General features: G+C 40.9%; 1 protein-coding gene across 1 annotated transcript; it reads right to left on the bottom strand.

Moving 5' to 3' along the window:
- PGK1 (phosphoglycerate kinase 1) lies at positions 1-24,790 on the bottom strand. The gene is made up of 11 exons (XM_051969084.1): positions 24,570-24,790; positions 16,173-16,223; positions 13,574-13,729; positions 13,306-13,450; positions 6,967-7,070; positions 5,219-5,338; positions 3,099-3,213; positions 2,626-2,805; positions 2,036-2,213; positions 1,673-1,771; positions 1-566 (listed from the first exon to the last, which is right to left on the bottom strand). Exons 1-11 carry the CDS (start codon positions 24,632-24,634, stop codon positions 526-528), a joined length of 1,254 nt encoding a protein of 417 aa, XP_051825044.1. The 5' UTR covers positions 24,635-24,790; the 3' UTR covers positions 1-525.
- Positions 24,791-27,818: the final 3,028 nt, after the last annotated feature.

Raw genomic sequence — 27,818 nt, 5'->3', positions numbered from 1 at the left:
CACTTTTATGAAATGTTTATTTAACAGGTCAACCTTGCCTCCTGCCCCCAACCCCAAACTGGAGTTTCTTCTTGTTTCCATACTGTGTGTGGGTAATGACAAAAACAGCTGCTGACAAAGCTGAACAGAACAAACTATTTCAAGAGTATGGCTAACAATGGCTTTAGTTATTGTTTTTTTTTCTTTCTAAAGGCAAAATATAAATATATGTTATACATATATATGTATATGTATATATATAATATATATATATATATATATATATACACACACACACACTCTACAGATCACAGCAATGGTTTAGACACACTAAATAAGTTCAAGTGAGATCTGACAACAGGCAACACCCAGGAAACACAAAGTTGAGTTGAGCTGCTTCTGGGGCCCTCATTGCCCCATCTTCTGGCCACTGGTTGAATCTTGAGGGAGAAACTTGCCTAGTGCCAAGGAAAGGGACAGGAAGAACTGCAGTGTCATGTTGGAAGAGTGATGCACAGAAAGCAGCAGGCCGGAAAGTGGCACCCGTTAGACATTGCTCAGGGCAGCCACCCCAGGGAGGACTTTGCCTGGGAGGGAGAAAAAGCACACAGGAAGGTTACTCCAGGCCCACAATCCAACCTGCCCTCTTCAACTCTCCCTGGAATGTATGAACCTGGAACTGCCCTTTAAATCCATGCATTGTGACAGTGGCCAACTGTTTCCCCTCGAAGCTTCCCCACTATTAAGCTGGATTATGATACAGCAGCACTTTCCCTCCACAAAGACTTAGTTGTTTTTCAAAGTCTTTGGAAGCAAGTTCATACAAATCCCATTTTGGGGGGGGGGAGAGGTGTTGGGGGGTAGAAGAGAAGAAGGGAACGCTACACATAATATGCTGAAATGCAAAAAAGCCCTTGAAAGGGTTAGGGAAATTCCACCTTTAGTACAGTCCCAAAAGATTGTGCTTTTTCTTTGGCCACTACAGTTCACCTCTCAATAAAGTCTTGAAAAATCAATACTCCTTAGCCATCCTGACACAACAATGTGAACAAAATTCCTATCAAATTACCTAAAAGGAACATCCATTGCTCATCGTCCAAGTCTTATCAAGTCTCTGTTAGAGCATTCCCAACAGCTGAGGAAACCCTAACAGGGCCTCAGGTCAATGTAAAATGATCCCAGCTCTTTTCAGTTCTGGGACTAAGGGTTATAAGAAAGGTCATCTTACATAGGCCTCTATTTGCAGGAAGATCCACAGATAAATCCCTACAACAGATGTTTTGGGAGGTAAATAACATCTCAGTCCCTCTCAAGTACGGGATCTATTGTTAGCTAAATTGTCTATCAGCCTCATGAAAGGGTTCAGTTCAAGGACCCCTGAAGTAAGCAGACTAATACTAGGGAAAGAGAACATCGTGTCCAGCAAATATTAGGGAATTATGACTTTTTGCCAGGACAAACCAATCGGCATTAGGTAAAAAACTCCTGAGAGTCTAGCCCCAAATTACCATAGTAGGTATTCAAATATTAAAAGAAAGTTAGCACACTGAAGTACATCATCAGGTCCTGAACTTTCCACTAACCAGCTGGCAGCAACAAATTATCCCTAAGCTCTTTTCTGTTTCCTTTCTTTCTACCATCTTCCTTCCCACCCCAAGACGGCAAAAGCAAAGGAACACTCCACAAAACTCACCCTCCAGCAGCTCTAGACTGGCACCACCCCCAGTGCTCACATGGCTGACTTTGTCCTCAGTGTTCCATTTGGCACAACAAGTGGCAGTATCCCCACCACCTGCAAAGTGATGGGCAAAGGAGAAGAAGAAAAACAAAGCTGAAAATTCCTGAGGAGGCAATGTGTTCTTCATACTCAAAAGGAAACCACGGAATCTTTCCCTTGGACTTAGCTGCAGACACTCTTGGCTTTTGTGATTTATCCAGATATAGCTAAGTCCCTGGGGCGGTTCATCACGGCTCCCCTGGATGGCAGCTATGCCATTAGGCCTGTGGAGCTAGTACATCAGTTTACATGACTAGGATTTGGGTAGGTTCCCCTTACCTATGATAGTGATGCAACCCCTCTTGGTGGCCTCCACCACGTTGTTCATGAGCTCTTTGGTTCCTCGAGCAAAGGCTTCCCACTCAAATACTCCAACAGGTCCATTCCACACAATCTGTTTGGCCCGGGCCACGGCTTCCGCGTACTTCTTGCTGCTCTCGGGGCCACAGTCCAAACCCTAAGAGGGAGATATGAAAGTTGAGCCCTGAAGAAAATGCACTTGGACAGATAAGAGCAAAGGCCTTTCACTTGGTCCTAATGAGGCAAAAGATGGGCCCTCTAAAGAACCAGAAGGTGTATACCCCATGTACAAACCGAAACCAAACCAGAAAAACAACTGATTTATTTATTTTATCTCCTTCAGAAAGGCCAGGCAGTTTAATTTCATATATAATTTAATAACTTGCAACAGCACTGGGACCAAAATCAGGAATTGAAGGCCCCAGTTCTTTAGTTGGCTCAATGATGCCTTTCCCACAGAGTCTTCTCGCAAGGGCCGAAAGCTCCACTTCAGCACCAGCTCCTTCTCTCAAGACAGAAGAATGCTCAGTAAAGAATGGCTTATAGTGCTATCTACAAAGGGGTCTCACCATCCATCCAGCAGGGATGCCAGAAGCCACTGTGGCTTGGCCAGTCTTGGCATTCTCATCAAACTTGTCCGCTGTGACGAAGTCAACAGGCAAAGTGATCTTGACACCATTCTTCTCAGCCTTGGCCATCAGGTCTTTGACAATCTTAGCCCCCTCTTCATCAAAAAGAGAAGTTCCAATCTGGGGAGCAGGACAGACAGGAGCAATGAGGAGCTACTTGCTAAGGACATTTACACAGGAAGACTGTCCCATGAGACAAATGAAATCTGATACACAATGCATTCATATCCAAGAACAACACAGCAAGAAATGAGAGGAGCAAGCAGAGGCCATTCACCAAGATAAATGAAAGTTTGGGGGATGTGACAGAAGTTAATTCAGGGCTTACATTGAGAGTTTGGGTTTTTGTTCCTTTTTAGGCATTCATAAGCAGCCACAAGTGCAGTGATTATCCAATTCCATTTGTTTCATACCTCCATGTTGTTGAGCACCTTGAGGAAGGTGAAACCCATCCCACCACCAATGATCATCTCATTGACTTTGTCTAGCATATTGTTGATCAACTGGATTTTATCGGCAACTTTAGCTCTAGGAAGAAAAAAAAAAGCATCAACCAAATGAAGACAGTACCTCACAACTTAGCGAACTTAAATGTCAGAACATCACTAGGGAAAGGCATGCATGTGGACGAAGCAACAACTACCCAGGTATCCAAGCCCTGAACAATTGTGCACATGGTACCCCTCCCCTCAGATTCTTTAGTGTGTATGGAGACCTCCCCTGGCTTTGTGACCAGGGCCCCAGTTGGAAATTCTGGGGGTACTGGGCCAGGACTGACCTAACTGTTGTTTTTCTGCTCCAGTTTACAGGGAGGGGCTGAGGAGATTTTTTGTTTTATAAGCCCAACCAAAGAAAATTGGCACTCATCCTCTTCCTATCTTCTGGATGTATGTATGTGCCACAGCACAGGAAAACAGTGGAGGAGGAGGAGAGCGGAAAGTTAAGAGGAGAGGGGAAAGGAGATGGGCATTTACTATCCCTTTGAAACTTTTTCTTCTTTTTTTGGAAATACTTTGTTTACAAAAGTAAAGTGGCAGATGACATCTCCCCAAACAAGTCTCAGCTAAACAAAGAGATTCAAGTAATAGCCAGGGATTTCCTTATAGCTATGTACATACAGAACTCAGAGCTGTAAGTTACACCTCTTAAAAGGGTCCACAATTTAATTCAGTCAGAAGTCCCCCAAGAGGCTTGGGAAATGTTAGGGTCTTTAATTTCACCAGTAAAGCCCATACTTTATTTTGTTTGGTAGAGAATACACCACAAAATAATTCACCAGAGGAACAATTTTTTTCATTTTTATTTAAGAATGGGAAAAGGGGAGCAGCTGGATGGCACACTAGATAAAGCACTGGCAGTGCAATGAGAAGAACCCAAGTTCAAATTCAGCTTCAGACACTTGACATTTACTGGCTTTGTGATCATGGGCAATTTAAGCCTTGCCAAAAACAAAACAAAACAATACACACGCACCAAAAAAAAAAAAAAAAAATCAACCCCAAAATAAATAAAAAAGAATGGGGAAGGGAAACAATTTAGCAGGAGAGAAAGAAGCTGGATACAGATATGACTCAGACTGTGAGCTCCTTGAAAGCACTCTCCTTTGACTTTCTTTGTATCCCCAGTGCTTGGTACAGGGCATATAGTAGGCACTCAATAAATGCTTATTGATTAGCGACTTGAATCCAAACCAAAACAAACTCTGCTGTTGACTTTGTTTTTAGTTCTTTTGTTTCCAAGAACTTACCAGGCACCATTAGGTAATTTCCATCCCTTATACCTGAATGGAAAGGAAGGTGAAAACCTAGGTACTTTAAATGTCAATTTCAATTTGAGAAAGGCTTCCAGGTAAGACTTCCAGGATATCCTTTCACTACTTATTTTTTGAGGGGACAAGAATGAAAAAGATAATAATCCATCCCCACTAGAAATCTCCAGGACCCTGAAACTCTGGGTTTGGGGGGCTTGGATCCTGTTGAGTAAAGCTTCTAAGTTATCTGCAACTGGTCCACATTCCCAGGGGCAGTTTACACAGGGAAATGCTGAGTGTTTTCTGCCCTGTGGACTCTAACCATTGCCCAGAAAGGTCATGGACTCCCAGCCACGAGTCTTGGGGCTGGCACCCAAATGGCTTTCCTCACTGAACTTTGACCAGAAGCAACCTCTTCTAGTTGGCCATTTCCTATCTCTTTTAAAGTAAAGCAACAACTAAGTAGCAAGCAGAGAAAATGAACCATTTGTACATGTAAAAAAATAAATACATTTTCCAGCTTTTTCCATTGGGTGCAAGATATGAGACTTGTTTTTAATCCAAAAACTCAGAGGTCTTTTCTGCCTGCCCATCTGCCTTTTTTACAGGAGTGGTCAAAGGAAAAGCATGAGAAGTTCTGACAAAACAGAGTTTAAGATGGACATTTCTTCCCCTAAAAACATCTGTAAGGGAAAGGCTCCATTTGTCAAAGGTGAAGACAAAATAAAAGGACTGGCCCCTAACCTCTAAGTCTTCTTCAAGAACTTAGAAAGCAACTCTTACCCGCCCAAGATGGCCAGGAAGGGCCTCTCTGGGCTCTCCAAGGCCTTGGCAAAATAAGTCAGCTCCTTTTTCATGAGGAAACCACATGCCTTCTGGGGCAGGTTCACTCCCACCATGGAACTAGGAGAGAAAAAAAACAAAAAACGTCATTAACGTTTCAAACGATCCTAGGCCTATCAGGAATCTCTTCTGGGATGTCCAGAGAGTTGTAGCTTTCATTCCATAAATTAAAAGGGAAGCATGCTTGGAAACAAGCTGAGGCTCTGGAAGGCTCAGAGGAACTAGTGAGAGAATACAGGTTCACTTTAGTCATGTTTCATAATAAGAGCCTGACAGCATCAAGAAACCTACATACAAATGCCCAGGGACTCAACATTAAACCTAAACCTAAAAAATATGACATTAACTTAGGTAAGAGTAAGGATTTGGTACACAAGTGAGGACAGCTTCTTCTCCACCTAAAGAAAGTAAAATAAAAAGTTTTTATACAAATCTTGCTGGACATCACAAAGAACTCTAAGCATCAAAACCGTTTCCTAAGGTTTAACTCCCTAGGTCAACCAAAAGATACAGCAGGGGAATTTTATTAAAATTGCATGACACATGCACGCATGTCTCCTAGACCACCAGTCGATAACATTTTAAGTCACTTCAGAACTGTGCCTGGAACATAGCAGATACTTAATAGACACTCATTCCCTTCCTGCTCTTCTCTCTTTGATAGGCATTACTATGTGTTTTTGTTATCTGCAAATACCATTATCATATGGATCAAATGCTGGATAATCCAAGTACAAACTGTGAGAATCACCAGCCTTTCTGTGAGCCCAAGTTTCCTTATTTTTAAATGGAAGGCAAGGCTAGGTTTAGTAGGATGATCTCTAAGGTCCTTCCTGTCATTCTTATGCTCGAAACTCTTGACTAGCTTTTAATGGCTAAGTGTTAGAACTCTTCTATTTCATGTTCAGGCCTCTCTACTATGTGGTGTCATTCTGTCTGTCCAGTCCTACTTCCTATCACTCCCCTCCATGAACCCGACACTCCAGTCATCCTGGACAACTTGCTGCTCACAAATATAACTTTACTTTATGACAATCTCTATGCCTGTAATGCCTGTAATGTCTCCCCCCACTTTTTAAACTAAGTGCCTTCTCACTATCCTCTGAAGACCATCACCTCCAGAAAGTCTCCCCTGATCTCCCAATGATAATGACCTTCCCCGCTCTGAATTCAGTACTTTGTTTTGTATATAATATATAATAAAGAGGACAGGCTATCGTTAGTGCTTGTAGCTTTTCTCCCAATCAGACAAGTAGGGACTAGGTGTTATCTCCCTTACACCTGAGAACAACTCTGCAATGATCCCATTCTTTAAAATGTAACTGCTCACCTAGGTGATAGAAGACAAAGGACTGAGAAGAAAGGCCCACCATAGGTGAAAGAGTTCAGCTAAGTTACCCAACCCATGCTGACAAGAGAGCTGGGGTTGATTTTTCAATTTGTTTCCTATTAGGGGAATAAGCTTTGAACTCCGGCTATTTCACGTGGGGAGAACAACCTTTCTCCTCAGGACTAGGATTCTCTATCAGATAACACCATGAACATTAAGCTTTCATTGTCCCCTTTGATTCAGGAAGACCAAATCTGAACCAGAATGCTTCATCCCTATCTCCTTTCAACTTTTCTCTCCTTTCCCATCTTCAAGGTGCTGCCTTGTTGCCAACATTACAACGAAAGGAACTGAGTACCTGTGGGCACGGTGAGCAGTACCAAAAGCATCATTGACATAGACATCCCCCAACTTGGAGAGAGATGCTTGGAAGGCTTCTACTTTAGCTGGATCAGCTTTGATCTGAGGGAAAAAAAAAAACCATAAGGAATAGAAATACCTCAGAAAGCAACTGAAAAAACATTTCTAACCATTATTAAGCATTCCCTAATAAGAGAAAAGAATAGCACAGGTAATCTTAAACTTTAAAACTTAGGAAATGTGGATATACATGTATATTTTTTAAATTGCCAACAGGATCACATGTTCTCTTTCTTCTCCTCTCCCTAAAACTACAAGTCTCTACAAGGTAGTAGAGCAACAGACTTGGAAGAAACTTCACTTTGTCCAGATTGTTCCTCTCCCCATCTGTCACTCATTCCTCTGCACCCTGGGATGCCATGTTATCTCTGTGGGCTCCCATTTCCTGGCCTATCCAAGGAAGGGCCTGGACTTTTCTGTGCACGCTTATAACTTTTCTGAAAAGAGCTGACCCTTGACCCTTCCTAAAAGGTTGTATGGTATTAAATTCAGGAGGCTAAATGAAAACAGTCAAGAACCAAGACGGCCATAGAATAACAGACAAGCACCAATGTGGAAAGGGCAAAGAAGAGGAGGTGGAACCTAGAGTATTTGCACTGAAACCCAGCAGGTTTATTTTCAAAATGCAACTCAAGCACAGCTCTTCCCCAAAGAGCAAAGTAAAGAAGGAATCTGTTTAATAGCTCGTGTACTTGACTTTCCTTAAGTCACTCCAGACAATTGAAAGGTTGTTCAGTCTGCTGCCCCACAGTTCTAAAATGACACATCATCAGGGAGCAAAAGGCAGTCAGGAAAGTCAGGTCAAATCACACCAATGAGCATTTACTACGTGTTCAGCACTGTGCTAAGTACGAAAGACACAAAGAAGGGCAAAATAAACTGTCCCTGTCCTCAAGGAGCTTCAATTCGGAGAGGATTCTGGGCAGATGGCAGATTAAGACAAAAAACTTTGTTTTCTAAATTTCCTCCACAAAAAAGATGGAACATCACCTAAGAGCAATAGAAATAAACACGGGATAAAGCAGTTGTCTTAAGATAATCTGTGAAGAGCCCAAGAAAGGAGGCCAACAAACAAGCTCTGGACAAAGCCAAATTGAGAGGCAACCTCAGCTGTAGAAATTTTCATCTCTGCAGGTGTGGGGGTTTGACTGAAAAGAGAAAAAGAGTGAAAGACTTTCCAATGCTGATAGATGACAATCACAGTTATGCTGACCAAACAAGTCCCAGGCTGTAGCTGCAGGGAGAAGTAGCTAGCACATATTTAGTGAGTGCAGTAATGAAAGGCAGGGATCCTTTTGGCTGTAGCCACTTTTAGAACAGAGCCCCTGGTTTCAGTTCCAGGGAAAAGAAGCCAGATATAGTTTGTAGACACTGGAGGATCCATAGTAAGCAAAATAATTTGCAGTATAATATGGCTGGGGGGGCCTATCCATGGCTTAGGAGTGAAGAGGGAAGCCCATTGTTGAGCCCCAAAACAGATCTCAGAAAATACTAACAGTAAGAAGGACTTGAGGCTTAGCACATTGTTCCCCATACCTCAGGCCTACAACTTGATTATATCAATAGCTGCTATAAACAAAACAAAACAAATAAAAATAAAAATGAGTAAGCAAAGGAGGAAGAACTAACCTTAGAGGAAGTTAATAGAGCTTAAAAAAAAAAAAGCCACTCCTTTTTCAATAAGAAACATCAAGTGGTCCCAAGCAGAGAAAGATTTCTTGAAAGACCTTAAATCAAATAAGACACTGCAGAAAAAATTAAGGGAATAAAAGAGCAATCCAAGAAAATGAAAAGAAAGTCAACCAACTGGGATAGAGAATCAAAAACTTAAGAAAATAATTACTTGAAAATGAGAACTGGGCAAGGGGAAGCTAATGATGTTCTAAGATACCAACAAATCATAAAACAAAATCACAAGAATGAATTAAAAAAAGGAAGAGAAAGTAAAACATCTCATCAAATAAACAACTGATATGGAAAATCATATTGAAGAGAGATTTTAAAAAAAGCAGGGATGGTAGTCATTATCTCAAAGTTAAAATTAAAACAGATTTAATCAAAAGTGGGGAAAAAAAGAGAAACTATACTATGTGATAGCAATATTATTCAATGTTTTAGACCATTTAAAATAGGTACGTGGTATAAAACACCTGAGTATACCTAACAAAGCAGACTTCAACATAAAACACTTTTTATGCAAATAAACTCCTATCTAAATGATTAAAGTAACATGTATTGTTTATGAATAGTCAACATAATTTTTAAAAGTTATTTTACTGAGTTAGAAAAAAAATGATTAATTTCATTTGGAAGAACAAAAGATTAGGAACTTCAGTGGGAAAAGCTGTAAAGGAAGGAGATTCAGCAGTATCAAAACACAAACCATATTATAAGACAAGAATATTGCTGAAGTATAAAAAGGATTGCGATTATTTTAAATTAAAATCATATAAATAAAATCTGTGTAGCCAAGAACAGAAATGCAGAAAATTGGGAGAAAATTCAGTTTTTCACATAGGACTTTCATTTGGGTTGGACTATCACTGTGTTATAGGAAATGATGGTTTAGAAAAACATGGAAAGGATGTGGACTTAGGATGATGCTATCCAACTTCAGAGAAACAGGATAGGAAAAAATAAGCATAGTACGGTCTTACATATATGTATATAGATATATATGTTTAATGTAGGTATGTATCCACGCTAAATGTAGTCTTCTTTTAAGTAGAAGAGGGTAGAGAGAGGGAAAAAAGTGTACAGCAAACAACAACAACAAAAACCAACAAGGAAGCAAAGAGAAGCTAGGCAGTTTTGCAAACAACATGTAGTATTTATTATATAGGTTTTCTTGAAAAGGCAATTTATTGTTTAATACTGAATCCTCTTAATGGTCTGCTGTTTGCTGTGTACATAGCAATGTTCTGTTTTTCTTCCCTCATTTTATATTTAAGTTTAAAATAAAAAAAATTACAAAAAACAAAATGGAGCTTACATTCTAATGGAGGAAGCAAGAAGTGAACAACTAGATAGGAATAAGATAAAAAAATACAGAGTAGACAGAACATACAAGGTGAGAGAAAGCAATTAGCAGCTGGGGAATCGGGAGAAGGCAGAATTTGAACTGAGTCTTGAAAGAAATCTTGAAGGAAACACTAAGAGCCAGGTGAGGAAGGAAATCCTGTAAGATGAAACAGTCAAAGCAAAGGAACAGAGACAGCAGACGAAGGACCATGTTGGTGGAAATTGCAAGTAGGTCAGTGTGTGAGGAATAATAAGATTTAAAAAAACTGAAAACCTAAGAAAGGGACAGGTTATGAAGAACCTTAAAGGGTAAACAAGAGCTTCTATTTGATCCTAGAAGTAACACAGAGCCCCTGGTGCTTAGAAAGATAACCTTGGCAGTTGAAAGAGAGACTGGAGATCCAAGTAAGAGGTGATAAAGAAGGGCCCAAATTTGCAAATAAAGAGAAGGGAGCACGAATGAAGAGAGATTTTTTGAAAGCAGAAGTGCTTAGGTTATGAACAGCCAGAAGGTTTATGGTCAAACTCTTTTTTATAACTATGCTCTGTGACAGGCAGTTCCAAATACAAGCACTATCACCATTTTTCTAGGGCTTCTAGTCCAGAGACATGGGCTGTTTTCTCCTTTATGATATGACCTTAATTAAGTTCTCTCAAGAAAAATACATGAGCATCTCTGCCCACTTGGGACTGTTCAAATAAATGGAGCACCTTTTAGGAGAAAAGTGTTCCAATGAATTGGTGTCAAACTCAATTAGAAGTCTGATTACTGCAGCTCCAAATTGACTTAAAAATGACAAATTAACATCATCAATGTTGTGTTTCATTTTTATTTATTTTGTTAACCGCTTTCCAATTCTATTTTCATCTGGCTCTAGACATCCCCAAGTTTTTTCCAGCAGCCTCTGCTCTACGGAGAACATAAGACATTCTCCAAGCCTCCTTATTCTAAATGAATTTTGATTGATTTTTGGAATGGAAGTCTAAAGCAGAGGTGGAAAGCCCTGGTGTACCATGTAACTAGAAAGTTGGCTTGTTGATCCCCCCCCAAAATGTACTATCCCAAGTTCCACCTCAGGGCTGCAATTTAACTTCTGCCACTTTCAATCTGAGTGTCTTGGGTTTCAGTGAGGGAAGGGCCCAACATTGTAGGTCAGCATTCCAGCGCTACTGTAGCAAGATGATGCCAAAGATAGGAAAGAGCAGGACCAGGACTAATGGTGCTAAGAAAAGAAACTGCTTAAAAGCAGGCACTCCCTTGTTGACCTTAGGCAAATGTCAGCTGTGCAAAATGAGACCAAGACACTTAGCCTGGAATTTCTGCTTGTTCCAAGACCTTAAAAGCAGAAAATGCTAAGATCATCTCTGGCTCCTTCTTCTAGCCATCTGGTTAATAAGAAATGATCCCAAGGGAATCAGCTTTTACCACCAACTTCCTCACCAAAGTTGCACTTTCTGACCATGCTGATCAAATCTGTGTTAAAACAATCTAGGTAGTAGGATCCCAAAGATCCTACTATCCCAAAGAGATCATAAAAGAGAGAAAAGGACCCACATGTGCAAAAATGTTTGTAGCAGCAGAGAATGGAAATCAATCAGCTGGGGAATGGCTGAATAGGTTATGGTATATGAATGTAATGGAATGTTATTTTCATGTAAGAAATGATGAACAGGCTGATTTCAGAAAGGCCTGGAAAGACTTGCATGAATTGAGGCTCAACGAATTAAGCAGAATCAGGCAAACATTGCACATAATAATAGCCAAAGATTGCGTGATGATCATCTCTGAGATTTAGCTCTTCTCAGCAATACAGTGAGATCCAAGGTAATTCCAGTAGAATTGGGATGAAAAATGCCATCTGCATCCAAAGAAAGAACTACGGATTGTGATAGAAGCATAATGTTTTCAACTTTTTTTTGGCTTGTTTGTTGGTTTTTTTCTTGTGGTTTTTCCCTTTTGTGCTTATTTTTCTGTCACAATAAGACTAACATGGAAATATGTTCAAAATGACTGTACATGTATGACCTATACCAGATCGCTTGCTGTACTGAGGAGGGAAGAAAAAATTTGGAATTCAAAACCTTACAAAAATGAATGTTGAAAACTATCTTTACATGTAATTGAAAAAATAAATTGATCCAGTGGGCAAAGAATCAGAAGCCTAAACTACGGTTTTAGTAGCAACAAGTTAGTCAGATTCCTCTACTTTTCAAGAGACTCAATGTTCTCTTTTTGTAAACTGGAGGAAATAGCCACTTCTGCCAACTTCAGAGATTCTGAGAAGGAAAACCAGCACAAGTATGAAGGTACTTTGAGCTCTCCAAATACATATAGAAGAATTGTACATGTTTAACATATATGGGATTATTTGCTGTCTGGCGGGGAAAGAGGGTATGGAGAGAGAAAAATTTAAAACACAAGATTTTGCAAAGGTGAATGTTGAAAATTATCTTTGCATGTATTTTGAGAGAGAAGTGCTACAGAAACCATAGATAATCTGGCCAAGATCACACCATTCACCTGCTTCCTCTACACCCAGGTACACCTATACCAGACTTGGAGAAGTCATAATAACTACTTACCTCAATAGTTTTCTAATAGGAATATTCCTAATTATACTAGATTCAGTTTTTCCAACTGCCAAGCAAGTCCTCCAAATTCCTTCTCTTTTCCAAGGACAATACAAAGTACCTTCTCATTATACCCCAGCTTTTTGTTTTAGTCTTGCCAAAAGAATTCTCAAACTCTGCACTGCGTAAGTGTTGTTCAGTCTAGTCACTTAGGTGGTATGACCCTGTACTTCCTTTCCCTTTGTATTCCCCACATCAGAGTAAGCATTAGAGCATTCAGCATGCCCAAATTCCCACTATCCTTCCAGAGTGATTCCTCCATTTAAATCATAAGCTGGCAGAAAACAACAAGCACAAAAAAATGATAATGCTCCGGGATTAAGCTTAGGCTACTGTGTGTTACAAGGCACTTTCTAATGGGAACACCTTGAGGCAGCTAGGTGGCACAGTGGATAGAGCACCAGTTCTGAAGTCAGGAGGATCTGAATTCATATCTGATCTCAGACATGTACTTAGCCCCAGATTGCATCCCAAAAACAAAAAAAGGGAGCACTTTTACTAACAATAGTGGGACCTGAATGATTTGTATGTATTTAAAGCCACATGAACCTCCATTTTATGCATATCCATCTCTTCACTTTCCACTATTGGATGCTATATTCAATGTCCAAATCTAAGGACTTACCTTGTTCCCAGAAGCATCTTTGCCTTTTCCTTCTTCTTCAACATGGAAGCGAAGATTCTCCAGCAAAATGATAGAACCGTTAGGTGGATTAGCACAGGCTTTCTCCACTTCTGGACCCACACAATCCTTCAGGAACAGAACATCTCTGGGAATTAAGAGAGAGAGATGCAGAGATATGAGTGGACTAAAAAGCTAGCAAACTGGTGAGAAACATGCCTGCTAAAATAGAGCATCCAAGATAGGAGCCCACCTAAACTCAAACACTTACTTGCCCAGCAAGGATTTAAGCTCTGCAGCCACAGGTTCCAAAGAGAATTTGTCAGGCATGGGGACACCATCAGGTCGGCCTAAGTGGCTCATCAGAACAACGGACGTGGCTCCATTATCCAAACAGTAAAGGATGGTAGGAAGAGCAGCCTTGATTCTGTACACCAAAAAGGAAAGATCATTCTTACAAGCTAGTAGAAAACTTTGCTTCATAAGATACAAAGGCCTTTACCCTTCTCAAGTCCTTCCATACTTCCTAAAGGTAGCTCCATGCTACCTCCTAAAATCCCATCTAGGATAAGTTACATTTCATCCTGATCTTATGATTACCAGCAAATTGTCAAAATACCTAAAATGGAGCGATAAAATGGTGGGGAAGGACATCTTCTCTTAAAACAGTTTAATTGTAAAACTAAGTGCAAATCAGAAATATCAAGGAAATAAAAATAAGGCCACTTTATGTCATAGAGTATATTTAAAACCTGGTTTATTTATACAATAATCAAAATGATCCACAGAATTTGCTTTTTAGACATCTGTTACAGATTGAGCTTAAAGAAAATAATGGCTTTAGAAAAAACTGTTTCCTGGATTTTGTCCCCCATAGAATCAAAAGTGGATCCTTCCAAAGCAAGCATTAATGAAGGAGCTGAGGAAAAAAAAAGAGAGACGAAAATTCATTGGAATCCAGGATCAGAAGAACATGGAATTTGAAAGATCTTTGGATACAATACACTGGTGTCCTCAGGCAGAATTCTATGCCAGAGAAAAAGTAAACCATGAACACAAATTAGATTTGAAGATGAAAAGAGAAAGCTGAATGAGAGTTTAAGAAACTACAGATATTAAGCCTGGAAAAAGTTAGAAAAGAGAAGTAACAGCAATAGGGGAGAGCTGCAGAGGCAAATTTCAGTTCAATAAAAGGGAAAAATTCTGGAACAGAACAGTTCCAAAATAGAGTACAGCACTTCCCTCATTAGGAAATGAGTGCCCTACTAGTGGAGTTGTCATAAAGGCATGGAGGTCCACTTATAGAAGATTTCTGCTCAGGTACAGATGGCTTCGCCTTGAACCCATGGAAAGGTCACGATTCTATAAATACAACTGTCAGATTAAAGCTGGTCTTATCAGGGTCACCTGCTAACCTAACTCTAAAATATCAGTCTTCATTTTTTTCTGATTTTCATTTTTATAAATTTCATGGACTACTGAAAATGGAAGGACTGCTCCAACAAAAATAGGTTTTTTTAGCCTTTCACATTGTAGCTTATTCCTAAATTTGGTATTTCCAGAGACTTCTTTCAAATATTCCAGAAGATGGAAAAATCCAAAGCAGGCAAAAAGAAGAGTGACAGAATGGGAAGACATCTCATCACCATGTTATAGCCATGCCTGGACCAAAAGCCTCAAGACTCTATTTCACAGCATCAGAAAGCATCTTTCCAGCAAAAAGTCATCAAAATGTAATAGCATTTATTTTTTTGATCTGAGACTTGGAGCCAAGAGCAAAAATTATTCTTGCTTTGGAACAAAATTTGACCAATTTCTTTAAAATGATGAGATTCTCATAAATAGGTGATTTTTTTCCCCTTGGATCATCCAGGGGAAAAAAGCCTGATTTAAGTGCATTGACTGATTCAGGTACAATGTGTATTGGACTATATAACAATCTTCCTACTGTACTTCTTAGATACTATTTTAGGACAATGAAGGCCAGAAAGCAAGATATCTAAGTATTCATCATTCTAAATTGTAAAACAAATTTCCGAATGGGGAGGTAGAAGAGGGAGGAGGCACCAGCATAAAAACAAGGAGGGAAAGTGTCTTTCCCCCCACCCTGAACCTGTTTTTTAGTTTTTCCCTCTTATTCTATCATAGCTACAGATTATGATACTATAAAGTGAACGGGGAGCAATCAGATGGAAAAGATGAGTTTCTAGTCTAAACAGCTCTCCTAAAGACTTTACAATGCTACTTTTTGGAAATCCCCTGATTCTTTACAATAAGTATTCTGAATCTAGGGTCTGGGGATAGATGGGAGTGGAAGCATGAACCTGGATTGGGCAAAAAAATGCTGGTTTTCAGTCATTTCAGTAGTATTCACCTTTTCATGACCCATTTCAGGTTTCTTAACAAAGATACTGGAATGGTTTGCTATTTTCTTCTCCAGTTCATTTTGCAGGTGAGGAACCAGATGAGGCAAACCAGGTGAAGTGAGTTGGCCAGGATCACATAATTAGGAAGTGTCGGAGGTCAGACTGGAACTCGGGAAGATGAGCCTTCCTAATTCTAAGCCTATAGCTCTACCCACTGGGCTACTAACCCCCTTGTTTCTTTTGTAATTCTATGCATTGAAAATCATTACTCATTCATTTATTAAACATTTATTAAGTACCAACAGAGTGCCAGGCACTGTGCTAAGCACTAAGGCAGGAGCTGTATTACAGTCTAATAATTTTCATTATTCTAAGAACTAAGTACACAGACTCACCAGACTGCCAAAGGGGTCCATGACACCAAAAGGGTGAAGAAGCCCTGCTTTACACATCCCCAACTAGGCCCAAGGGACTTCTCTCTGAAAAGAGACTTAGGGATCTTACCTCTGGTTGTTGGTTATCTCCTTGTTCTTCATGGGAACATTAAAATCTACCCTGCAAAGATTAAAAAGTCAAAGTCAGGCACCATGAATTAACTATATGTTGTTCAGGCCACTTTAGGAAGCCACTTCTATCATTCCAAAGTATGCCTGAACCATCTTAATTCCTGAGATACCAGACTTCCAGGATAAGAAAATTAAATGACGTCCCTAAGTGATCAATCATGATCAAATCAATGCATGGTTAGTCTTATTCTGAAGGCAATCAGATATATAATCAATTCATAGGAGTGATCTAGGGACGATCCAGTCATTTTGCTGCTCTCTCCAATTCCATATAGGTATGATCAGAAAGGTCAAGAATTCAGCAGGGAAATTAAGTTCCCAGTCAGGGAGAAGCCCTGGGATCCAGAAACAAAGGTGAAATAAGAGATTCCAGTACAATGTTCACAAATTATCCCTCTCCAGTCATATCAAAACTAAGACTTCAGGTTGGCCCTTCACCCCAAGGTGAAGATGCCATCAAGTTTACTTTACAGATAAGTGATTTATTCACTTTATGCTAACCCCCCAAAATACACTACCTTCCTGGTGGATGTCCCCCCTTCCCACTAGAGCAGGGCTTGTCTGCCAATTTTAAAGAAATATGAATTCTTTTCATTAACAATAACGACTGATTCTTGTTGTAAAGCTGAATTGAGATGATCTACAGTTTTCTCTGTACTCCTAGGAATCTCAGCTTATTTCACAGGTTAATAGAGCTAGAGCTGGAACTTTTAGAGGTCTACATTTTACAGATGAAGAAACAGACAGATCAAATGAGTTGCCCAAGTCAATTTGAAGAGAGTTGGGTCAAGACCTCTACTATCACTACAGTGGCTTCTCACATTCTCATTTGCCTGAAAACAGCAATATGGGATGGTAACGTTTCTCTAAAAGCCATCTACTGCAACTGGCCTTGAACATGGATCTTCCTCAATTTAAGGCTGGTCCTCTACTATATCATACTGCCTTTTGTGCCTTTAATATGGATTTTATTTACTCCTTTAATGATTTTTGAATACAAAGCTTATGTTAAACTTAGCATTCTTAAAAGCCTAAAAGTATTATTCTAGAATGTTATCCTATTATCCTAGACATGTGAGCCTAGATCAATGTGTGGAAATCTGCACTAATAGTTTCTTGCCACTACAGTAACTTTTACACGTTAATTTTGGGCAAACCATTTCCTCCAGAGAGATAATTACTTTTTGTGGTTTGCATTTGTGAATTTCGGTAGGGATGTGTGTACTTTGCAATGAATCTATGCAGCAAATTGCCTTTACAGAAAAAGATTTCTGAGAGCCATCCTGCTGACACTGAAATTTAGCAAGCTCTTCCTGAAGTTGTACAAAAAGCTTCAGAATCCTTTAACATGGATTTTTTCGTGAATAACATCTCCCATTGCTTGATGGAGACAGTCATTTTTTCAAGAGCATTAACAAAAGTTTTCAGTGATAGTGGGGCATGTTTCTTTAGAAAATGTTTTCTGTTCATTTTTTAATCCGTTCAATGTTTAAGTAGCCCATATGGCAGGTATCAAAATTTTTACAAGGGATGATGTTATTAAAACAGTCACTGATGGTAGTAATGTAACTAAGAGGTTTAGAAACTCTTGTTTTTCTACTTTGTTGCAGGACTGAAAATCTGAACTGAAATCCATATTGCTTCTTTGTAGCAGTTCTGAAGAAACAAAATATAGTCCTTATAACCATACTCTCTGTAGCTTATTTTACCTAGTTTCCACAAAAAGTTAATAAAAATTCAAAACACTTGCTAACCATCTAGATATCTTATAAGATGCTTATCTATTCCCTTTCCCCCTCCCAAAAAAAGCATTTCTTTGGGGAAAAAAAGGCATACACAATAATCATTTGATTTTGCTTGGGTCCTCTCTCCACTGATCCAGACTGTAACACTTTTCCAACTAAGCAGAAAATCCTTGAGAATTCCCAAAACCAAAAAATTCACCTCTGAAGCTAGGCTGGTTATCAGGTGCCAAGCCTTTCCCACCTTAGAGATAGAACTACCAGAACGTAGCATCCACTATCATAATGATAGCTTCTATTTCCAAATATGGCTTTAGAGGTTATGGGGCACCTCGCATAGGTGATCTATCTCCATTGATTCTAAGCCTCCCACAAGGGGAATGTTCTTATTATTTGCATTTTATAGAAGAAACTGAGGCTGAGAGATGTTCAATGGTCACCCAAGGAGTCTGAGGTGGAGATCTGATACAGGCCTCTGGCCTCAGTCCATTTGAGAATTGAGAAATACCTGTTAAAAATCCAAAACCAAGCTTAGGTAAGTCAACTCTAACTAAAAATTGGTTTTGCTTAACTCTCTTTGCTAATGGGGGAAAGGAAAGGTGTGGATATTAGAAAATATTTGGCATCACATTAAGAATTTTTCACAACTATTTGCATTTTTGTTTTTCTTCCCGGGTTATTTTTACCTTCTGAATCCAACTTTCCCTGTGCAACAAGAGAACTGTTCGGTTCTGCAAACATATATTGTATCTAGGATATACTGCAACATATCTAACATATATAGGACTGCTTGCCATCTAGGGGAGGGGGTGGAGGGAAGGAGGGGAAAAATCGGAACAGAAGCGAGTGCAAGGGATAATGTTGTAAAAAAAAAAAAAATTACCCTGGCATGGATTCTGTCAATATAAAGTTATTATAAAATAAAATATATCTAAAAAAAAGAATTTTTCACAAAATCAAGGGAAGAAGGTAGTGGGGGAAAAGAACATAACATCTTTTCTTGAAGGCCTGAGCTCCATTCCACAAGACTAAGAAAAACTCAACAGGAGGATCTAGAGAAATGTTGGATTCTTGTGCTAAACTACACAACAGCAAGAAATTCCAGAATAGTTCAAAGGGAAATAAAATTCAAGAAATTGGGAAGAAATTGCGGTCAGAAAATAATGCTTAATAAAAAAATGCTTAAAAGTAAAATCAACAGAGTAGGAAAAGTCAAGTGCTTTGACTAGGGAAACTTTTTTTAAGACTGTATATTGCTGAGGAAAGAGATCTGTATTGTAGCAGGTGGTTCCAGGCAATCTGATCAGACCCCAAGCATCTCCTTTTAAATATCACAGACATGGCACTTTGCCAGCTCCAGTTCACATTTCAAATAGGATGAAGAGTAGTCTATTTTAATGATTCATTTTCCCTCAAAGTATGCAGAAGACACATGGTGAAAAAGTTAAGGGTAGGGCATTCCCTCTGAAAGAGAGCTAATGATTCACTCTTCTCCAAATAAAGAACTCCATAGAGAAAAGGAAAGAGAAGTTTCTTTCTGAAACACTAGGGGGCCACAGTGTCAGGAAAGAAATTCATTTATTAGATCCCAAACACTCTTCCGGCTCCTAAAATAGGTGGCCTTCCTCTTTCCTCACCAACTCCTTTAATGCTACCTTTCCTGTTTCATTTAATTCACTTGATTCCCGCATCTCAAACCAGACCAAGTGAATACAGAAAGTCTTATTCCATTTCCTTTCAGCCCAAAAAACTGAAATCTCAACCCTTCTCTAACACTGGCCTCATGTATTGCCGAGAAGAGAGGATGGTTTCACTTCTCTAACCTTTGATCTCTTCCCCTGTAAAATGGTGGTACTTTCTCTACTGCCTACATTATGGGGCATCTCTCCAAAAAAAACTGATTTTAAAACTATAAAGCACTATATTAATTCGAGGCAACCCTATCTAATTGGATCATAAGGCTAGCAGAGATTCAAGGGGTAAACATTTTAGAAAGGAAAGCAGTATGAGAAAAAAATACCTGTTTTATCGGACAAGCTAGAAAATACTACATATATATCCTTTGACCAAATACTAGGCATTTCTCCAGTATTCAGAAATAGCTTTTTTGGGAGTGGCAAAATAAAAGAAAAACTGGAAACAAAATGGGTGACCACTGGTTGAGGAACGGCTAAATTATGGCATTTAAATATAGTGGAGTGTCTTACTGTACCCTCAAAAATGACGAATTTTTATTAATTCAGAAAAACCTGGGAAGATATAGAAATTGATAGAATAAGATAAGCTGGCTCAGGACTATTCACAACTATAACAAAATAACATCAAACAATTAGTAATTCTAAATGATATTAATGACTAATCCTGGCCTTGAAAGCATGAGGAAACACATTCCTCTCCTTCCAATAGAAGTGGGGGACTACAAGTGCTAAATGTGGCATGTGCTATCAAATTGCTGCTACTAATTGATTTAGCTTATCAGGCTTTTTTCCTTTTTTTTTTTGGGGGGGGGGGGAGATGTTCATCACGTAAAGGGGCTATAACCAGTAATGGTTGTAATATAAAAAAACAAAATATAGAAATAAAACTCATTTAAAAAAATAATTAAGATTGCTCCAAACCAGGGGTGTGCATACAAACAAAACATACTTTTAAGTTTAACCTGAATTATTAACATTTTCTCCATCACTTTCTTCACTCTAATAGGTCAACAATAAAGCAAACCCTGATTTTGTAGGGTTTGCCATTAACAACTGATATCTTCCTGAGCTGGATCAAGCTGGCTCCAACAAAGCCTTGATCCAAACAATATCCTGTTGCTATTAGTTATCAAGCCAGTTCTGCTGTCATCCTCCCCCTTGCTGACACCCCTGTAAATGTACAAACACGGTCCTCATAACTGGTCAGGGGTCAGAGTTCACCTGTTATAACCAAAATCAATGGACCTAGGGAATGGATTTTTTAGGACAGTCTTTCCCAACCAATAGGATGGGATTAATCAGCATCTCTTTAAAGGATCTACAATGTGTCCAGTTTTCCTGTTGTTTACTATGCACTGGGATGAATTAGAGGAAGAAGAGTACATTGTACTCAAAAGGTAGGCAGATTCATGAAATCTGCCACAAGTCTGCCAGAAACTCAAAACGGAGAATGTAGACTGTTTCCTGATGGTTACCAACTCCTGGATTAAGGTTTCCCTTACATCCAGATAGACCTGAGGTTTATAAAATCTGAGTTCTCTGGTAATATGGTTTATAGGCAAAGCCCTGGAAGGCAGAAGATTCTATTCTTAACTACTTACAAGTCATACTCTTCCATTTCTATAAAATGAAGTTTCTTTAAATGATTTCTAAATTTCCCTTCGGTTCCAATTGCCTAATTGTCTGATTCACATTTCTCCTACCCCACCCAAGCAATAAATTCTCTCACTGGCACAAGCAGCAGAGTCAGAAAACTAACAAATGTACTGCCAAATAAGAAAAGGATGAAAATCCTTTTTTTCTCCTTTCTATTCTCAGCTTCCGCTTTGGCTTCCATTTTCATCTAGAACACATCCTACAGAGAGTCTGTCAGGTTACGGCATGCCAGAGGAAAAAAAGCAAAGAGAATGAGGAGAGGTGTTTACAAGCTGGTAAAGAGTCGTGAGAGGAAATGACATTGCATAAAAGTGGCAGCAGAAAATATACTCATCGGGTTGGGAAGATTGAAGGGCACTGTAGTGACTTGGCCAGTAATTGGCTGTACTTTATTAACCAAATTTTCAACACAAGTGGTCATGCTATATATCTCAAATATTATTTAGATTTAAGTCAGGGTCCCAGAAAAGTTCTATTCATAGTTCTATTTGGTGGAGAGGAAAAGCAGGTGATCAGGAGATCGGGACTCTGGGCTGCTGCCAACAACTACCACAAGCGCAAAAAAGCAGAAGGGAATTGTGCTGGCAGCAAGCACATGGCTGACTGGGCCTACTGAAAAAGTGGGCCCAATCCCACAATCCCAAGTGTGATTCATTGTTCAAAAGACCTACACAAATTGGCAGAAAAAGAAACTTCCAGAGCTCCTAAGCAGCCATGTAAATACAATGTTCTTGATCACAACCTTTGTCATACAGAAGCAAGGTCCGGCTACTTCAATCTGTTTAAGGACTCCAGCAGTCAGGAGACCAGGGCCGTAAAGAATACTCTCTACTACCAACTAAATGGGTGACCTTGGAGAGGTCATTTTCTATTGGGATCTGGTTAATTCCCCTGAAGCCCTGGGCTATAAATTAGGAGAAACTTTGAGCCTTAGGGAAGAAGATGCTAATCATCTCAAGCCCAGGGGGGAAAGATAAGCATGTTTCACTCTCTTCAACTCCAATCTGGTTAGTTCCAGAAATCAAAAGTTCCATTTTCATATACTGATGGGTTAAAGAGCAAATGTCTGGTGCTGCAGATAGAGGCAAGCTACCATCGAGGAACCTCCAGGCCCCATCCTACCTGACCCAGCTGAATGCATGAACCAAGAGAAAGTATAGAGGCGACCTTGAGAATCCTTGAGCCTAGAGATGAGGGGAGTCAGGGAGAAAGAAAATAAGAAAAGTCTCCAAGATGATTACATATAACCCTCTACAGGCAGAAGTCTCTAATACACTACACACGCAATGAAATTCTCCATTATCTAGGAGGGGCCCTTATAAAAAAGCTCCTGACAGATTGATTGCATGTCTCTAAATCAAGAGAAATTTGGACATCAGAAAATGTTTCTCAGAGGTATAGGCTGCTAGATCATTCTGATGATAAATGGCAACATAGGAGAGATCATATGTGGTCCAACTTAGCCAGGCTAAATTAGAAAAAAGGAATTAAGCAAAATGACCTCCTCGGGTCTCAGCCAGGATTAAAATCTATGCCAGTTAGTTCTCTTTATTTACAAATAAATGTTCTGTAATGCTGAAGGACTTTTCCACTGCCTGATATGTCTGTTAATATCCAGAAGGTCAGAAGATCTGCCCAAACTGGGAGAGAACGTGGACCATCAAAAATCACAGTGACCTGTCAAACAAGCATTTCCCTCAAAGAGAAAAATGGTGTGTTGCATTGGAATATAGATCTCTGGCTCTCAACCTGGGTACTCCTTTTAAACCATGAGAAATCAAACTCTTCCACAATTCAATGTCTGGCTGCAGTTTCCTCTTTATCAGCCCATATTGGGGGTAAGATGGGGTGTGTGTTAAGTCACTAGACTCCACCCTCCCATTATACAAAGAAGGAAACTGAGGCTCAGAGAGATGGCTACCCAAGAACACAGAGGTGGTAAGCGGCAGAGGCAGGTTCTCGAACTCTAAGAGAAGCTCTCTTCTAAGCCATCATTCTGATTGTTTTTTTCCACATCTCCCAAAATTTTAAATGGGAGGGGAAGGGAAGAGGGGGAGTTAGAAGATTTGAATTCCAAGTCCTGCTTCCAAGACCCGGAGATAAAAACAAAACAAAAGAAAAGAAAAAAAAAGAAAAGAAAAGAAACTCCAAATCACCAGCTCACTCTTTTGGGCTCCAGTTTTGTTTTGTTTTGTTTTTTTCCAGAATACCAATCTTCCTAGCACACAAGAACGTTTTGAGAATTAATATATGCAAAACACTTTGTGAGCGGTTCCAGGAGAGAAGGGATGCTTGGCAAGAGAGTAAATGGGGCAAAGGAATCTCAATAGAAACAATTCTGAAAAGAGTACAGCATCTGAGGTCAGAGAATCTACCACTTTCGAGCTCTGGGACATTGAGTAAGCTCCCTTCCCGTCTTAGAGCCGGAAGTTTGTTCATCAACTGAAGGGGTTAGCGTGGATGACCTTTAAGATCTACCCTGACTTTAACACCATTAAGCTAAGATGCTGCATCCAGATTCCTATGGACTAAGCAGAGGAGCAGAGTGGACTCGGGAGTTCGAGGATAAAAAACACTTCCCTCAAAATGCCTCTGCATCGGCTTAGAACCCAAGCCAGCAAAGCAGGAGGCTGGTTACACAAGCTTAGCGGAACATCACCGGATAGCACCCGCCCCCCACCCCCCACCCCCCACCCCCACTGCCATCCGTCTTAATTCGCAGGGCTTTGAGGCACTCCTTTCTTCAAGCATCCCCAATTGCGGTACAGCAGCTGAAAAACAAAAGGTGCCTCCTTTTCTCCAGGGGGTGTGGGAAGAGGAAGGGGGGTGAGGGTAGGAGGAGAGGGGGAAGAGGGGCAGGAAGCTGGAGGAAGAGATTCTTTATGTAACATTTGGAGCCACAAGGGCCCCCGCCTGGGGGAGGGGGCAGGGGCTTGAATGGGGTGACCTTCGGAGGACTCTCCCAGGAGCAGGGATCCCACATGGTCCGCAGGGTAAGAGATCCCGACCCCCCATGAGACTGCACGGGGAGGGGGGGGGGGGAGTCGGGGGAGAAGGAGAGGCAAGGAGAACTTAAGCCTCGGGCACCAGGTGAACTTAAGCTTCGGGCACTAGGGATGCTTACACCCTGCCTTGCCCGCGGACTCACTTTAAAAGTAGGGACCCCCGAGGGACCCCGGAAGGGCGTAGAGGAGCCAGAAGAGGAAGCTCCCCAGAGGAGGAGCCGCTGAGAATTATTACCTCATGATGACCCTTTTCCCCTTCAGGTCCACCTTGTCCAAGGTCAGTTTGCTGGAAAGAGACATACTGGCGGCGAGGAGATGGCGGGGTGGCTGCGGCTGTGGCTGCGGCTGTGGCTGTGCTGCGGCGGCGGGCTGCTGCGGCTGGAGCTCGGGCTGCCTGAGTTAGGGACTGCTCTGCTCACCGGGGTCAGCGCCTACTGCCAAGAGCCCAGCGCCGCGCACCTCGAGGAGCACCTCGAGAGCCCGCCTCCCTTCCCGCCGCCCCGCCCAGCCTGCAGAGGCTCCTCAAGCCCCCATTGGTCAGGGCCCGAGGCAAAGGGCCCCGTCATTGGTCCGGCCCGCCCTTCGCCAGGCTGGTGGGGTGAGTGGGAAGGGGGTGACGTACGAGGCAAGGCTGTCACGTCCCGCACGCAGCCCACTCCGAGGGAAAGAGGCCGGGCGGAATAGGGCGGGGCCGAGGAAGAAAGAAAGTGAAAAGCTGCTTTCTGGGGTGCTGGAACTGGCCCTGCGGAAGTAAGGCGACGGGCCTCTGGCTGCCGCCGGAACTGGCTTCTGGGATACCAACCTGCCCAGGAAAAGGTGCGATTTTCAGTCAGTCACCAAATATTGACTAAGCGCTTAATAACGCGCTAGTCACTATGTGTGCAAAGTTCAAAACAAAAAGACCTCTGCCCTCTAAAAGTTGAATCAAAACGGGATGATGGCTATCTGGCCAGAGCCGTGGAATAGACAAAGGGCACAGACACTGGCCTTGGTCTCTACAAACTTACTGGGGATGTTAGACTACCCGAGCTTAAAGCGGGTGAGCTAGGAAATGCGAACTAAGAAGGGAAAATCAAATTTCACTGTTGGCTCGGGGGCTGACTTGGGTTTTTGTCCGTGCCTGGAAGTCCAAGCATAGAAAACCTCCACCTCGGATGCAAATACAGATGACTAGATTTGGTGGATTAAAAACAGGTCAACTCATGGGTAGACTTGTGTTTTGCGAAATTTCATTTTGACAACTAAGTGGAGAATAGACTGGAGTGGGGAGAGACTTAAGCCAGAAAGAACACCCAGAAGGCTCTTAAGATTCTCTCGGAATCAGGTAATAAGGTCCTGGACCAGGGTGGTGGCTATAAAAGGGAAATTTTTAAAAGCTGTTATTATAATCCTCCTCCCCCCAAAAAAATCAACCACCAAATCAATCATGGGTCTAACAGTTATCCTCACCTAGGCAACAGATAATTGTGAGGAAAAAGGGATCTCTCAGGGCATATGGGAGGAAATACAGTTCCTCCACCTCCCTTCTCTGAGACAACTTTAGTCTGAAATCTTCACTAGCAGAACTTAAGGCAGAAGAATGAAGACCTCAGTCATGTCTTCTCACCATTATTTGCTTCTCTCATTCCTAACCCTTTCAGAGATTTTATGAAACGCATCATTCCACCTCACTTCAGCTAGCTAAGTTTTCTGCCAGGTACCTACCTAGTCCACCACTCTAGGCTAGCTTCCTACTCAGGGATTCAGCTGCCCAATTCTCACCATTAACCCAGGTCCCCTAAGAAACTAAATTTATAAGACGCGATATGAAATAGAGACAGATAAAAAAGAACAAAATATACAATGGTTACTAGATATAAATAAAAACAATACTAAAAGGCAACAAAATTCAGGTCGAACACAATGGGTAAAGCTGGTATCAGGCTATGAAAACACACATTCTGTAAATAATGGATAAACGGAAAAAAGAGGGGTTTGTAATAACAGTGAAAATCAGTATTAAGTGGTATTGTGTAATAGGCTGGGGGGGGGTCCTTGTCTGGTTTGGGGGAAAGCATTTGTGGTCTCAAAAAACCTAGAAAAGTACAGGACTTCAATGCTTTGCCCAGGCTCCAGACAGATCCTCCGTGAACCTGGATGTGTGTGTGTGTGTGTGTGTGTGGTGCTGGTCTTGAATAAAATTTAGCTTCCTATTACTACTTAGCCTATACCCTAGGGAGATATATGTATTTTGTACATATATGATATATACAAAAATCTTTATAGTCGTTCCTTTTCTGGTGGCAAAGATCTGGAAACTAAAAGATGCCCATCAATTGGAAGAATGGCAACGAATACAATGAATATGATTTTGCTGCAAGAAATAATAAAGGTGTTTGGTTCCTGGTCATGTGGCCAACAAACAGGAGGACATTTTCTCTAATCTTCACAACCTCTTAAATCTCTCCAAAAAAGGAATTATGTGCAACTTCAGTTGTCTCCATGGTCTAAAACACCAAGAACCCAAACCCAAATGCAGTGAAAATCAATGAACACAATAATAACCCCCAGCTCCCTCAATCAGCGGATAGGGATACCAGGTCATCAGGAAGGAGCCAGGCCTCAGGAGCAAAACTGGCCTTAGCTGGATGCTAGGTTCTTACTTTCAGGCTTAATGCAATTCCACACTGTCCCACACCTGGCATATCCCAATTCTTTCTGTTCTTTAGTTCTCTGATTGAAATGTATTTTGACTATACTGCTGTTGCAGTCCAAGTAAGCTTCTGGTTTTCTGACATACTGGGACAAGGAGGAATGGTGGTATAGAATTAAGTTCTGTTGCAAGGCTGCGGGTCAGCTTGTGTAGTCCTGCTGGTACATCATTGTGGGAGGTCGAGGAGGATTGAAGGAGATGAGAGCAAGAGGTTTATATAAATAACAGCCAGGCATCCAAAATCATTGGGATGGGGAGAGGACAATGGGATGAGAGCACACTACCCACTGAAGAATGAGATTACAAAGACTATCAGTATGTTAACATAACTATCAGTAACTGGAAACCACTGAAGGAAGTTCATAATTAGATTGTTCAGGGGGCACTGTCACTCAGTAACATCTCCTTTTGTAGAGGTAAAGCTTCCAGACTCTCCCTCCACCACCCTCATTGAGCAACCTTTCCTCCTTTGAGGTTCACTCCATCTATATTTATCATCCAATAGAGTCTGGTAGCTGTCATCTACAAATCCCCAGCACTCTTTCTTTCTTCCCTCAATGAATTCAGTGCCTTGCTCATAGCATTTCCCTCCTCCCCAAGTCCTGCCCTCCTACTAGGGACTTCAACATACTCTCTCAAACACCTCGACTTCCCAGTTCTTCAATTTACTCATTTTCCATGACTTCCAAACTTTTCCATCCATACTCAAATCTTCCATGACTTGCCTACCCCCAATCTTCTCAACTGAGAATTTTGATTCTTATTTTACTGGGAAAAAAGGGAGGCTTTTCA

This window comes from Antechinus flavipes, chromosome X (genome assembly GCF_016432865.1).
Source record: "Antechinus flavipes isolate AdamAnt ecotype Samford, QLD, Australia chromosome X, AdamAnt_v2, whole genome shotgun sequence".
Classification (NCBI taxonomy): Eukaryota; Metazoa; Chordata; class Mammalia; order Dasyuromorphia; family Dasyuridae; genus Antechinus; species Antechinus flavipes.
This window is presented reverse-complemented; position numbering and strand designations above follow the sequence as displayed.